Raw genomic sequence first — 16,565 nt, 5'->3', positions numbered from 1 at the left:
CAGTAGTGCGATCTTGTAGTCGATCCTGAATGAGACAGGAAGCCAGTGGAGGGAATGAAGAACGGGTGTGATGTGGTTGTACTTTCTCACCCTCATCAGGATCCTAGCGGCACTGTTCTGTACATATTGGTAAGAAAGAAAATGACATAAAAACGGAAATTGATGTTTATTTGTTGTTGTTCAAATAATGCAACAAATGTATTAAAATAGGATTTAACTGTCTCTCGTCTTGAAATCAATGGTTTATTTCAATGTGTTTTCGGTTGTTTGCATGAAATACGGTTGGTGGTTAACACAAGGTGAAGAGATTTTAAGTTTGTTCTACGACATAAAATAGATCAATAAATCCCCCCTGGTCAATATAAAAACTGCGTTTACTGAAAAGTGTTTAAAGTGGTGTTAATATGTGGAGATTATCCTGCTGGACCAAACATGTAAGTTTCATAAACATTTGTTTGCCACAGAGAGGGAGCCTGTTACGATGCTAACTTCCAGGTTAGCCTCCAAATGATGTAATGTAGGTACTTTCCCTCAGTTAAGAGAAATTGACAATTTCACAGCAACCTTAAAGTCACTTACGCAGGACACACACACACACACACACACACACACACACACACACACACACACACACACACACTCTTAACAGCGGGGGACACAAAGTCTTTCAAATATGCATGACTTCAAACAGTCAGGAGGTGCCAACTCCCTGAAGGTGATCCCTCAGTATTGAGCCGCAGCTCTCTCAAGGGATGTTCACATCCTTCCTCTAACGATGGGGACACAGCCCAGGGATTTACAGTGTTTACAGCAGGATATCTCTCACACACACACACACACACACACACACACACACACACACACACACACACACACACACACACACACACACACACACACACACACACACACAGAAATAATTTCTTATGTTGAAATGTGTCTCTCTCTTCCCTGCAGGTACATGGGTGACGTTTGGGGGACAGATAACCGACGAGGTATGAAACATGTTTCCTTTATAATTTATGTTTATTTAATCTTAATTGGCTCTGACTCTGATTGATTGTGTGTTGTATATTTGTGATAGCTGAATGACTGGGTTGCAAAAGGTCCTAAAATGGAAGTGAACATGTCTTTGAGCGCATGATGGATAAATATAGATAACTATGCAACTACTACAATTTATTTGAAGATTGAAAGGTTGATCATTTTGTTTCACTTCCACCCTTGATTGTTTATTGCATGAGATGAGTTGATTTGTTATTGTATGTGTGTTTGGTTTATGTGTGTTTGGTTTATGTGGCTTTAGTGCAGGGCCGCTCCTCCCTATACGCAGAACACGCCCAGGCCAAAAAAAGTTGGCTGAACATTTGGGGATCAGAGTCCAACCATAGCTGAGAGCCGTTTTGGATGCAAACTGTAGATTTGTATTTGACCCAACCTGTACAAAATCATTAAGGAAATGGTTTGTTCAGCGTTTCAATCAGTGGTCCATCTCACATTCCTATTTTAAACTAATATATGCCCAGCTGTGGTCACTGTTAACCTTGGTCAGGCCGTTGGCTGGATGACAACGTTTTTATTTCCAGAGGCTCAGTTGACCCAGGACAGAGTTTTTGAGCAGAGAAAAAGGACACACTGAGGAGTTAACAGATCATGTACTGTATGCTACTAATACTTAACGCCCCTTTACACTCATGGTTATTTAGTGGGAATGCTGATACAGCATTCCCACTATATGTTATGCTGCGGACAAAATTCTTATTATTATTCCATCCAATTATTTTGGCCCTCTTCTCCTCCCACATTCAACATCGCAGAAACTCCGTTCAAACATCAAAATGTTCAGCTCGGTCGGGAATCGATGGCTATTACTTTTATCATTCATAACTTTCATAATTCCAGAGATACATCCCATAATACATCACATTTTTAACCAATGAAGTCAATGGAGAAATTCTTCAGACTTCAACAAATCTTCATGCGACTTCAACTGCTAACTGTTCATTCATACTTTCACTCAGAAACCTCATTCCAACTAGAACCGCCAGAGATTTTTTATACCTAAAACCGCCACCTGGGTCAAATTGACCCGCTATTAGAATGCATTGATTTTCAAGTTAAAATGTTCTTTTATTGAACAGTGAGTTTTTATCGCACAGGGATGAAACGTATACCAATATAATCTGTGGACTCTCAGGGCTCGACATTATAAATGGCCCGCTGGGCCGGAAGCATTATTTAGACACCGCGGCCAGCATAACGTACTTTCAACTCGCCCCACAGCTGTTTGCTGCGGAGCGCAGCACGAGCAGTCTCCCGCTGTTTGCTCACGGGAGCGCACTCCTTCACTACAGACTGTCTCTATCTCTCTCTCTCTCTCTCTCTCTCTCTCTCTCTCTCTCTCTCTCTCTCTCTCTCTCTCTATCTATAACTATCTATCAATATATCTATCCATCTATCTCTCTCTCTCTCAATCTATCTCTCAATCTATAAGGAGCCGCAATAGACAAAAGGCGTTGCTATAGCAACACGTCATGTTTATATGAAAAGGGGTGGGGTCAATATGACCCGCTTGGCGGAAATAGGTATAAATGGCAATTTTTTGGGCGATTTCTTCAATCTGACTTCATATTGACAATTTTTAACAACATAGGGTGCTACATAACACACTTTCAGGAAAAGTCACGGACTGGAAGACTTTAATATTTTATTGAAAAAAAGTTACACACAATAAAAAACAGCTCTGGGTCAAATTGACCCGATTGGCGGTTCTAGTGTTAAAATGTTACACATCTTTCTGACATTATTCGTGTAACACAACTTTTAAATCTGATTCTTACTTTTAGAGATATTAAACATTGTTCAGACCTTGGTAAAGAAGCTTTCTTCAGATTTTAACATTAACTAGAGTGCGTGATGTCACAGCTAGAGTGGAGGAAATCTTGAAATTTGCCTTCATATTTTTTTTTTAAACTGCCATAATTCCCAAACCCTACATTCCTGAGACATCATTTTTCATGACAAACGTAGGAAAACATCGCGTAGCTTGAAAAATGACAAATAATTAAGCAAAATAATTAAACAAAATGCCTCTTGAGGGCATGAAGTGACAAAAACTTTCAACATGCCTCCATTAAAACCCATTGTAATTTCAGGCTGATATTTCCTCACGGTAGCAGCCGCACACCTTTAGTTAAACTGCCAAAAAGGCCACATTATTAACCTGAAAGTACACAAAAATTACACTTCAGATACTCAACTTCCTTGACATGCTTCACGTTTTGAAATTTCACAGATATCTGTTACGGTTCTTCGACAAAACATGTAAGAGGTTTATCTCTCATTCAGAACAATGGAAACCTTTGATCTCTGCACACCTCGTTAGCTTAAATAAATGGAACACGATGATGTCATAACACACAGGTGTTCGTGTTTGAGCTAACGACGTGGTCACTGGAGTTTAACAGACTGTCTGAGCCTATTCTTTTCTGTCTGATGGAGACTTCATACTGACTTCAACATGTTCCACCTATTTTATACATTATTGGTGACACACAGCTGTCGTCGTTAGCTCAAATATAAACACCAGTGTCATGGAACACGATGATGTCACATTGACAGGTTTGGTAACGATGCAGCCATCAACGCATCTAAGCGTATTATGGGGTGTATTATGAAGCACGATGTCGCTGTAAGTCCAATGGACACGGTCCGATCGTCCCCCAAACTTCGCTTGTATATCACCGGTCCAGCCCTCATCAGCTCTACGTCAATTATGGGGTTTCTTCAAATGCCGTTGCCATGGTAACACAAGGCTCGCCATGAAACACGGTTTTCTCATAACTTCAGTGAAAACGTTCCAAACAGCCCAAAACTTCACAGGTTTGGTAACGATGCAGCCATCAACGCATCTAACCGTATTATGGGGTGTCATCAAATGCCGTTGCCATGGCGACAGACCACTCACCATGAAGCACGATGTCGCTGTAAGTCCAATGGACACGGTCCGATCGTCCCCCAATCTTCACTTGTATATCACCGGTCCATGCCTCAACAGCTCTACGCCAAATCTGAGATCTCTCCATATGCCGTTTCCATGGAAACCCATCCCTCGCCATAAAAGACGATGTCGCTATAACTCCTATGAAAATGTTCAAAAAGTGCTCAAACTTCACATGTGTGCTAACAGTCCAGCCGTGAAGACATCTACGGGACATGCCGTTGCCATGGCAACACAATGCCCGCCATGAAACACGGTTTTCTCATAACTTCAGTGAAAATGCCCCAAATGGCCCAAAATTTCACAGGTTTGGTAACGATGCAGCCATCAACGCATCTAAGCTTATTATGGGATGTCATCAAATGCCGTTGGCATGGCGACAGATCATTCACCATCAAGTTAGTTCAAAGGTTTGCAGTTCAAATATTCTGCTGCTTTTCCAAGCCTTTTTACTCTCTTTTCTTCTCTCATCACACATTCAAGCCCCCAGTGTTCATGTATCATTTCAATCTAAATTCTTCACTTTCTTCTTACATATTACATTTCAGCATAGCAGTTTAGCATCAGATTTTCAGCATAAAGCATTCCCACTAGCAATTTCTTCAGGAATTGCATTCTCTAGTTAACTCTAAAGGCCCTGACACACCAGGCAGTCACCAGAGAACTCGCCGACACCCGACACCGACAGTTCCATCGACGAGTTCTCCTGCGTATTGGCCATGTGTCGCACTGGAAATCACCGCAAAGACTTCAGCCGAGCACGTACGAACTGCGCATGCGTGAGTGGCAATAACTCTCCTTACCAGCAGGCGGCGGTAGTGTGTATTCGTCATTCAAAATAGGCAACAACCGGAAGACAGAGAAGAAGAACAGACTGATATAAACAAACAAATAGCATGTGCATTCCATTTTCACTCTCGTCCATCGAAAACATGTTTTAGAATATAAAAATACATGAATGATGAAATGAGCACATAAAGTGCAGACATACTATAAAATCACAGTAAATAAACCTGCATCTGATGATCGCAGTGTTCTGGCGGGTGTGTAGTTTATTGAGTCAGCAATGTAATAATGGCCACTTCTTGCTAAATTTACAATGAGATGAAAAACCGGACTTGACCAAACAAATCACGGAGCTCTCAGCAGAGGACAGCCGGGGACGCTCCTGCCGATATCAGAGATGTCCCTGCTATGTGTGGGAGGTCAGAGAGGACATTTAAGGGCTATGTTTGATGTCTTTAAGTATCACCTGCTGGTGTTTAGCTGCTGTCTTGTGCCTTAAATCGTTTGTTTACGTCCCTCACTTCCGTTTCGCTTCTCATTTGCTAGCTGAACAGCTGATCAGAGTGGTTTCTTGGCCCGATAGCTTGTGTCCAACACCCGGCCGATTCAACATGTTGAATTGGCCGGGTGTCGACCGTGAAAGGCCAAATAAGGCGTGTCACGGCCGAGGGTTCGGGACACACCAAATTGACTTTGGGCGTCAAGGAACCCGTTTTCGCCCAACAACGCAAGACGGCCGATATCGGCCTGGTGTGTAGGGGCCTTAACATGCTCTGATGTGGCTGCAGGGGTATTGGCCTTGGTCATCAAACACACACAGAAACACACACTTTAAGTGACTCTTCGGGTGACGAGAACAAAGCTCACCAGGGGAAACAGTCAGCTTATGTAACAGTATTACTTTTATTACCTTAAGGCTCAGTGCCATTAACTCACAGAGTACGCTTCACACTGCTCTCAATTACTCTGAACGTCCCCAGTTCAATGTCAGTGATATCACACAGTTCATCAATGAAGATTAATGCAGTAATTACTTTATGTCTCAGATAAAATCTGTTTTAAATACGGCTGTCAATCGATTATCTGATCCAGATACGCTTTGTCGAGTTCAACACAGTTATTATTTGTATCATTATAAGCTGTTGATAATAAAGTTCAGTGTTTATGTTGAGCTAAATACAAAGTGGTACTGGCTACCTGTGATGCTAATTGCTGAGACAACTGTGACAGGAAATAGCATGCCAGTAGAGTTTCAGAATCAAATTATCATGCCACCTCATAACAAACTGTGATAATATGAAGAGTTTGTTCAGCAGGATAATCTCCACATCTTAAAGGTGGGGTAGGTAAGTTTGAGAGACCGGCTCGAGATACACTTTTTGTTATATTCCATGGAATGCTCTTAACATCGTGATAGCAATGAATATCTTAAGTGCTTTGACAAAAAATCCATTAAAAAAATGCATCTGTTGAAGCCGTGGTACTGTAAAAAGCACGACCAATCATCTGAACCGGCCCGGCTAAAATAACTGGATGGCCTACCTGCCTGTCAGCCTTCCATCTGTGCACAAACTTATCTCGTGCCCTCATTGGTCATGTGCGCGTTCGTGTGTGTTGGAGGAGGGGCTCTGTAAGGAAGGGGCAGATTTGTTCCGGCTGTGTATTTTCAAATTCTAGCGCACTCGAGCTGGTTTCTCCAAAATTACCTTCCCCACCTTTAACACCACTTTATGATTTTTGAAGCGTCAATGCAATCTCCAGATGTAACAAGGTGACGTTAAGCCATTAAGGAACTACAGTACGGTCACATGACTTCACCACCGCTAAGCTAAAGGCCGCTACTGACATATTTGATGTCGTAGAACAAAACGTGAAAATCTCTTCAGCTTGTGTTAACCACAGACCTTACTTCAGGCTTCTAACCGCAAACTGTTCAAAAAGATGTGATACAGTATGTTATCCTTTAGTCATCTGTCTTTTTGTATTGTTTCTCATTATAGGAAAACCACACACACACACACACAATGTGTATCACTGCAAAGAGAAGACAGGAAAGGGAATATCAATCACCTCAGCTCTTCATTTCATGCTCTGGATATTTGGCCTTAAGTGGAGTTCTGGCCGACACACCGGTGTGAACACAGTGATGAATACAGAAGTAGCGCCCAGACTGAGCTTATCCTTATATCTCCACTACACTCACCTTCAGAAAAACACTGAGTCACTGTTATGCTGCAGAAATACATGAGTGGCTACGCCTCAGGCTTCTCTTTTTTTTGGCACTACAGGTACAGGAGAATTTGGTTTCCATACATAGCAAAGACATGTCTTCAATCTCACATCCCCAGAATCAAGGCCATGGTTATCCTCCCACACACTCCCACTCAGCCCTGAGATGATTTCACGCCCGCGCTGCCTCCTCCCCCCCACACTTTCTACTTCAAAGTTAAAAATCAACACACTTTCTTCAAATCCACTTTATGATTTATGGATCCACTTTTGGCCTTTTTGAATGAGTAAGCACCGTTAACTCGCAGCCCACCATCACTCTTCTGAGCGCTCTGTCTGGAAATGTGTTGCTGCCCAGACAGGACAGCGGAGAAACAAACTTAGTCACTTTGATGAGGTATACTTGAAGGGTTTTGTTAGAGGCAGATGCATACACACATCTTAGTAAGTGTATTATCTAAGTGGCAGTAGAGATTTCTGCTTTAACTTCACTTTTAGTTGATTGTAATGGCTTTTAAATGTAGACACAATTGGGGATAACCTTGGGAATGCCTATTTATGTGACTGCTGAGACACAGATGAGTAGATGGACCCTGTATAACTCACTCTGCACGGCAAACATGAAGCTATAAACTGCAGGTGATTGGATTAGCTTAGCATAAACGCTGGACGTAGCGGGAAACAGCTAACTCTGTGCATATATAAATCCACAGCACAGAAAATGTTAGGCCCACTAATTGGGTGCGGCTATTTCCTGGAATCTACTGGAGTCGTCTAGTACCATCACAATGACATTGAGACAAAAAGTAACTGAACCCAGCGGCTGGTCGCCAAGTTACAGAACATTCTGCCCTTTACCGTAAACGTATCATCTTTGGCGTGCGAACAGATATGACATTTTAATTAATGAGCTTTTGAGGTGCTTGAAGATGGCTGCTATCTTCAGTGTCTTCAGCTGCAGAGCATTCAGACTGTGTGACTGTCCATTTGAAGTGTTGTACTGGCTCATATTATGAATCCATTAGTTAAAATGTATATGTTTATATATAAAAAAAAAGTCAAAATGCTACAAATTAAGAAAGAGATGGCATGTGTTTACCGTTTGCTTGTGTGTTTGTTCAAGTCAGTGTAGAGTGCTGTAAGAGTGGTTGTGTGCCCGTTTGTGTTTTAGTTTTTAATTAGGACAGGGACGCTGAACTCTGCAGAGGACATGTAGTCTAACTAGTGTGCTTTTGATAACAATGACATTGAACAGGGGACATTCAGGACACCAGGGTGCTTTTTAACCCAACAGCATTGTGTGGTTATATGGAACAATTATCCCATATTGGTAATCCAAATGGTTAGTTTCTAGCCTGAAAAAGTGTTAAAACGTAACAAATGTTTTATTTAAAAGCTGAATAATTGTTTCTTTAGCAAGTAAAGGTTAATAAAGCTAACGAGACCGTGCAAAGTAATAGCGAATTTGACGTACCAGCACAAAATAAGGCAATGTCGAAGTGCCCTTGAGCGGGCGAAGCATAAGGTGAATACAAACCGCAGAGCAAGAGTCATGTCGGATGTCAAAATCAAAGAGAGATGAGAACAAAGGCTGCACTACACTGTCCAGTTTAAAAAATGCTGTATCTCGTGTGTGAGAACACTGCAGCATCGCAAGCAACTCAGAGACTCAATTCAGTGCACTAACTTCAGGGCCTCTTCTACACTGAGATTATAAATGCATGTGTTTATGTATTAACGATTGTCTCATGACTGGTAGTGTGTCTCTACCCTTTACAAAAAATACCTCACCTTTTAAGACTATTCACATTTTGTTAGTCCAAAATGACTCTGAGACAGTGAAGCAGCAGCAGTGATGCTTCATTATCAACACAAACTTCCTGACCTTGTGAATGTGACTATAAGAACTCCCTTGACCTTTTAGTAGCATCCGAGACTCGTTTTGAATGAGCAATCAGTAAATGCCCAACAGTCAGCCTTTTCAAAGGGACACCATCACCCTCGCCTTGGCTCTCCGTCTCTCACTATCTCCTCTTATTTGTCTCCTCATTCGTCTTCATAAAGCTTTCATCATCATGTCCCTCACCTTACACCACCTTTCCTGCAAACGGTTCTTACTACTGTCCTTAAATTCTGCTTTTCATTTAACTCATCCATCGACCACTTGCTCACTTTTCTCATCCACATCCAACTTTTTCTTCCTCCTCCGTCTATTTTCTTGCCTTTGCAAAAACTCTCCTTGCACTTTATTAAAACTCCCTCTCCAGAGATTGGTTTCTGTGTAGACCAGTTATTGAAAGCACACTGTTCATATTATACCACCACCTTTTTCTCTTCTCTTCTCCTTCCTTATCTTTTCCTTTATCCAGCTTTGTGTTTTTATTCGTAATGCCTAAATGAGCCTTTCCTCTCTTCTCTGAGATCATTGGGTTTGCGTCTGATAATGATTCAGTTCTTAATTATGAATGCATTCAGAGATATACTGCAGACACTCCTCGTTATACTAAGCCGTGAAACATTTTAATGTCATGTATCATTAGTTTTCATTTACAGCCTCGACATGGGAGCACTGTTCCAGCTACACCGTTTTTAAATCACTTTTTAACACCCATTTTTATTCACTCTTCATCTGTTTGCTCTTTTATTTCGGAAGCTCTTTGAATCTCTTTTATTATCATTTATTACTTTTTATATCACATATCTCTGCCTTTCTCGTTACATTGATTTACATTCTCATTATATGCATTTTTATTGTCTTGCTTTAATCATTAATTTAATTTAGTCCATCAAAGCACTGTTTTTATAGTATCTGATTAAATAAAGTTTATTATTATTGTATCATTATCAGATTGGACTGCTGTGCTGTTTGCAGAGAGAGACAGATTCTCAGAGGAGAGACAATCAACTTTTTCTAGAAACAACACCTCTGCTGTCTGCAGCCTTTCACAAAAGCACGCACGCACGCACGCACGCACGCACGCACGCACGCACGCACGCACGCACGCACGCACGCACGCACGCACGCACGCACGCACAGCACATTCACTTCCAGGCTCCCACACAGAGGCAGACAAACAGATTTCATGCACACATGAGCATAAATCCACAGAGAGATTACAGGGAATTCACTTAAAGTTCCAGTGTTATGAAACTCCCCACAGGGAAATTGGATCTCGGTCTGATGATTTATAGGCTGCAAAAATGTGGAGGGATATCTGCACATATGCCACACACACTCACACACATTCACTACAGAGGAATGGCTGGACACCATAGCCATGGAGTGACTGGACACTATAGCCATGGAGTGACTGGACACCATAGCCATGGAGTGACTGGACACCATAGCCATGGAGTGATTTTCACAGACACATTGGCTAAATGTGATCCCACTTTCTAAAAGAGTCTGCACTTCAACAGATTTACAGTACAAGCTCAGTTTGAGGATCCGAGTTGAGTGCGATGCTGCAGTGTTCTCACACATACAGCACATTTGAAACTGGACACTGTTGTGCAGCCTTTGTTCTCATGTCTGTTTGATTTTGACATCTGACATGACTTCAGCACTGCTCATGCTTCGCCTGCTCTAATGGGTTTCCACATTGTCTGTGGTACTTCCTGTAAGAGTGTATAGTTGCTATTACTTTGCAAAGCATCACAAGCTTTATCAACCTTTACTTGCCAAAGAAACTGTTATCAAGTAAGCGCTAAACTGAAATCTGCACAATGTCTATACCACTCAATACAAGATATAAGACATATATTCACATTCTATACTCTACTACTGTATATACAGTAACGAGATAGTATTGGATGATGTGCCTTTTTCTTGCAAGTAAACACCCAAAATCATTGGCTCCCATCTCCAATCTTTTTCTTGAGATTTCCAGAAATGATACAAGTATTAGTTAAAGAGGACACAACACTCCTAATCCTAGTTTTGAAATCATTTTTAAAAAATTGTGTTTTATTCATTTGTTGATGAATGATGCAGTGTTTGTATTCCTGGTTATGCATTATGAGATCTCTCTGGCCTCTGTCAAATGTATACTTTTTTTGCATTTGAGAGTTGGTGAGGTCTGCTGTATTGAATAAAGTCACTGCGTTGATGCTCTTGTGTGTTTATATGTGATTTACAGTTGAGCAATATTCACGCTTGAGGGAGGCCTCAGGCTGAAATGTTTAGCAACGACATTTGAATAAAATATGAAGCTGCTTTGGTTTAATGGTGTGCCACCTTTTTGTAAACCTTGGACACTCAAGCTGTGGAAAGACATACATATTTATACTTAAGATATTAATATGCAACAATGCTACAGCTCTTTAATGGATGTTTTCCTCATGCAGGTTGCAGAGCAGCTGATGACCATCGCCTACGAGAGCGGAGTCAACCTGTTCGACACGGCTGAGGTGTACGCAGGCGGCAGGTACGTGAACTCGCCTCAAAACCCTGTTGGAAAGTGCATTTACTCATTTTGAGGTACTTCTACTTCAGTATTTTGATGTTATGCGACTTTATACGTCTAATCCACTACATTTTGGAAGCCTATCATGCACATTTTACTTCACTAAATTAATCTGACAGCGTTTACAGATTCAGATGATTAACTAATACAAAATATAAATCAAATAATAAATAAACATTGACATATCAGATATCAAGCAAAGTCATTAAAAGTAGTTCCATCTTTACCAGCTGAGATGAACACATTAATGCACACATTTTTCATATATTTTTCTTTCTGAAATGGGCCTTTACACATAAAGAGTCATTTTACTTTTGGTACTTTAAGTATATTTTGATGCCAACACTTTTGTACTTTATTATAAAAGCAGCAGTGTTACTTGTAATTTAGTGAAATATGTACTTCTTCCACCGCTGCCTCTAACGACCTTTGGCTGTGATCAGGTGCAGAAGTGTGTAGCTTCAGCAAGGTTTTTTATTTATGTTTAGCTGGAAGCTTTCATACGTGCAGAGAATATCATTTGTTTTACTCATTTATACCGAAAAACAGCCAGCAGGTCTGGAGTGTTATGCAATATGCTGTTATTCATGACTCTACAACAAGTATTTTCACATGCCCTGCCCTATATACTTTGTCTGGATAGATAAATAACTTAATAGAGGATCACAGCTGGTTTTATGTGGAGTAATTAGATTTGAATATTTTGGCTCTTTGCTTGAAGAAACCTGAGCCTGTGCCTTTGGATATTATTTGAATATGATACAAAATTATAATACCAAATGTTAAATTCATCTGTATGATTGAAGGAATGTATTTAGATTTGTATGTAAGAACAAAGTGCATTGCAGCTCTGCAAGGCTTACGTTTGAAACTAATTAGCAGAATCAGATATTTATTATGTTTTATTTATTGAAGTCTCATGACTGAGTCTGATGCAAACATGAGGATAAACCTGCAAAACACCTTTCCTGCCTCTGTCAGGACAAATGAGACGGTTTTTTCATTATTTTCTAAGCATTCAAAAGAATACATTTATAAAAAGCACAGTGACAAAATCAATCAATCAATGTTTATTTATATAGCCCAATATCACAAATGTTACATTTGTCTCAGTGGACTTCACAGTTTGTACAGAATATCAGTATGACAATACGACACCCTCTGTCCTTAGACCCTCACATCGTACAAGGAAACACTTCCAGAGAGAAACCCCACAGTTTAAAGGGAAACATGGGAGAAACCTCAGGGAGAGCAACAGAGGAGGGATCCCTCTCCCAGGACGGACAGACGTGCAATAGATGCCGTGTGTAAATCGAAGAGATAATACATTTTACAGCATAGGTAGACCAAATGTTTGGAAATGCATGTGTCTATAATAAGAAGATGAATCCACGAGGATGTCAACAATCCTGTGGGAGCCATCAGGGAAGTAGTATGATGAGAGTCAGGCAGGACCGCAGAGACAGGTTCAGCCACGACTCGAAGTCCAGGACTCAAATCCAGAACTCAGGATAGAGGATCCAGGACACAGGATCCAGGACTCAGGACCACAGCAACAGGATCAGCCACGACTCAGGATCCCGGCGTAGATATTTTGTTAAAACAAAACTTTAATTGTAGTGTCAGTGGAGTTTCGATGTTTCTAAAATGTATCATCAGGAGTGCTTCAGCTTTACGAAAATACATCAAAAAGAAGACAAATCTGTGAAACAAATGCTGCACTTTTGATAAAAATGTTTCTTTTAATGCACCATATATTTGTCTATTTATGGACAAAATGGTTTGTCATATTTTTATAATGCACAGGGGGTTGTTTAGTTTGAAAGCGATGAATTGCATGGTCGATATTGTGGATGGAGTGTATCTACGACTACATTTTAATAACGCCACATCATTTATGTTGCCTTGCAGGGCCGAAGTCATACTAGGAAACATCCTCAAGAAGAAATGCTGGAGGTAATGACGACATAAATGTGTGTAATGGCTTCATCACTCTAGTTGTGAGAGAGAAATATTAAATTATTTTCATATATGGACAAGGACGATGTGTCAGATGGTGGAGGCAACGAAAAAATTGTTTGAGTTTTATTTTCATTTCTTTAAAAGACTGCATTCTGTATTTACAGTAATTGTGTATTTCTACACACACAGACATATTGCATCACAGTACAGCAGCATTAAAAAGTATACAAATATGTCTGTAGGCATTTTCAGTTTCAACCTCAATCTCAAATATTCCTTTTATGGAGTTATTTAAACATGCTCAGTCTTTCTTTTTTGTTATTGATCGACTCAGTAGGAAACGAGGAAGACAGACTTACAGTAACATCAAAGGAAGTAACTCATAGAAATAGGAAGATCTTAATGAATCCTCAGCATGTCCGTGTGAAGCAGCTGCTTTCACACTTCTTAGTCTGATTCATCTTATGCTGCGCTGGCTCTATGGCGCTTCCCCATTGCTTTGTTACGTGTTGATATTACAGTTAGAATGCAAGTGCTATTACTTGCCAAAGAAACTTTGAACAAGTGTTAACACTTCTTCTGGCAAGAAACTAACCATTTAGATTACAAAATATGTGAATAGTTTATTCAAATAACGCATATTTGAGAATTAACTCCAATGTTTACAGCTGTTTGGAGTTGCTAAAGAGCGGCTGGTCGGCTTAAACAAAGCACATGTCAATTATAAAATGTTTTTAGAACGACTCTCACCGCCTAAACTGTAGACACAGCAAGTCCAACCATAGGGTGTTAAAAAATAATTATAATTTAAATTACGAGAGATAATGGTACATTGAGCTATAACAGACATTCGCTAGCTAGCTTGTTCGATGGATAGCTAATGTAACCTAGCTAACTATTTAGGAAGATAACAAACGTTAGCTTTGCTGGCCAGTTAGAAAGATAGATAGATAGATAGATAGATAGCATTCACCAGCCAGATTGTTACATAGATAGCTAACGTTCGCTAGTTAGCTAAATGGCTAACATTCCCTGGCTTAAAGGTGGGGTAGGTAATTCACTTCAGAAACACTTTTTGTTATATTCCATGGAATGCTCTTAACATCCTGATAGCAATGAATACATTAAATGCTTCGACAATAAATACATTAAAAAATGTCATCTGTGTAAGCCGTAGAACTGTAAAAAGCACGACCAATCATCTGAGCCGGCCCGGCTAAAATAACTGGATGGCCTACCTGCCTGTCAGCCTTCCATCTCATGCACAAACTTATCTCGTGCCCTCATTGGTCATGTGCGCGTTCGTGTGTGTTGGAGGAGGGCCTCTGTAAGGAAGTCTGAAGGAAGGGGCAGATTTTTTCGGCTGCGTACTTTCAAATTCTAGCGCACTCGAGCTGGTTTCTCCATTCTTACCTACCCTACCTTTAATAGCACACTTACAGATTAATTACATTGAGTCTCAGGTCAACTCTTATAAATGTCTACACTGTGAATCTTTGTCTCCCCTTCTGGCTTCTTGCTTTAGACTTCAAATTCATTCACCTCATTGACAACGTGGGAACAGCTGATTTTGGTTTTAACTAAACTCAGCAGAGAGCAGGATCAGCACTGCAGGAGGTTAACACATAAGATGTGCTGGCAAGGACGATATAAGATTACACTGAGTAAGCACAATGCTTGATGTATCACTCATTCTGCTGCTTCTCTTCTTCTGTCTTTCTGTATCCGTCTCCGCACTCTCTCAGGCGATCCAGCTTGGTCATCACGACTAAACTCTACTGGGGAGGAAAGTAAGTCAGAAACTCTCTGAGCTGTCATTTAGATACCTGAAGACTGTAGAAATTACATGTTCTGGTTTCTCTTGCACATTGACCGTTTGTTTGTATGATTGTTTGAGGAGGTCTCATTGAGATCAAGATCTGAAACACAAGAGAGACCTGAGAACCAATTACATATTTAAGACAACTCAGTCACAAACTAATCAAAACATTCACAAATACGATTAAAATAATAATTGAATAAAAAAAGGTCCATCCACTTAGAGCCACTTGGGCATCATTTTGTATGGGAAAACTCAAGCGTACATTGATAAAAGTGTTTGACTGTGTCAGCGGGATAACATGTTAACATCATTATTATGTTCACCAAGTCGGTAGTGGACTCTGGATGCAATGTCGATTTGGACGCTGTGAATTATTTGAATGCCTCAAGACTTTTTGATCTTTTGGATATGAGTCAGAAAGAAATCTCCTTGCAGACTAAGTGTACTAAGAACTATTACCCTGGATAAACGGCCACCATTTATATATTCTGTTATTCTATAACATTCAGCATTTTCTATTTCGAGCAACATCACGTACAGTAACCATTACAATACAAAAGGACACACACACACACACACACACACACACACACACACACACACACACACACACACACACACACACACACACACTCCTTGGTGGAGCCTGTGCAGCTGGCTCTGGTGATAAGGCTGAAGTTATACCTTCATCCCTGTGAGGAAGATTCTCTCCTCCTCCTCCAGAGTTTTGAAGCGTAACGGTTAAAGTGCTCTGAACCATTTACATAATATAAGCTTGATATGCACATTCTCATGTCAGGCCCTCCAGCTGGGGTCAAAAAGTGTCTTACAATGACTTTCATTCTGCTTAAAGAGATATAGGTATGACTGATGTTTGAAAGTTGATTTAGTAGCAGAAAGTTTAAATAGTATAGAAGCTTCTTTTTTTCTAGTTTAAACATAGCAGCATGTATTGTGAAGAATAAAAGACTCCTACAGTCTATTCATTTATTTACACGTAGGATACTTTGCAACAATGACACGAGACCTACATTTTAAAAGAAAAATCATGATAATAATTATAAATACATTTAAAGAATCAAACGTTTTTTACAGTGAAGCTTACTGTTGGTTTGTTTTTGTCCCATCAGAGCAGAGACAGAGAGAGGGCTGTCCCGGAAACACATTATTGAAGGTAAGACACACACACACACACACACACACACACACACACACACACACACACACACACACACACACACACACACACACACACACACACACACACACACACACACACACACACACACGCACAGACAAA

The 16,565-nt window shown here is 40.4% G+C and overlaps 1 protein-coding gene across 3 annotated transcripts in view; it reads left to right on the top strand.

The window, feature by feature from the left end:
• Positions 1–16,565, top strand: part of kcnab1a (potassium voltage-gated channel, shaker-related subfamily, beta member 1 a) — a 117,534-nt gene that overhangs the window by 93,251 nt on the left and 7,718 nt on the right. For all 3 annotated transcript variants that reach the window (XM_034114552.1, XM_034114554.1, XM_034114553.1), the window contains exons 3-7: positions 958–995; positions 11,363–11,442; positions 13,393–13,437; positions 15,189–15,233; positions 16,396–16,439. In XM_034114552.1, coding sequence (XP_033970443.1) covers positions 958–995; positions 11,363–11,442; positions 13,393–13,437; positions 15,189–15,233; positions 16,396–16,439 — 252 coding nt within the window. The remainder of the gene's footprint in view (positions 1–957; positions 996–11,362; positions 11,443–13,392; positions 13,438–15,188; positions 15,234–16,395; positions 16,440–16,565) is intronic.

Source organism: Trematomus bernacchii, unplaced genomic scaffold (genome assembly GCF_902827165.1).
Source record: "Trematomus bernacchii unplaced genomic scaffold, fTreBer1.1, whole genome shotgun sequence".
NCBI lineage: Eukaryota > Metazoa > Chordata > Actinopteri > Perciformes > Nototheniidae > Trematomus > Trematomus bernacchii.
This window is presented reverse-complemented; position numbering and strand designations above follow the sequence as displayed.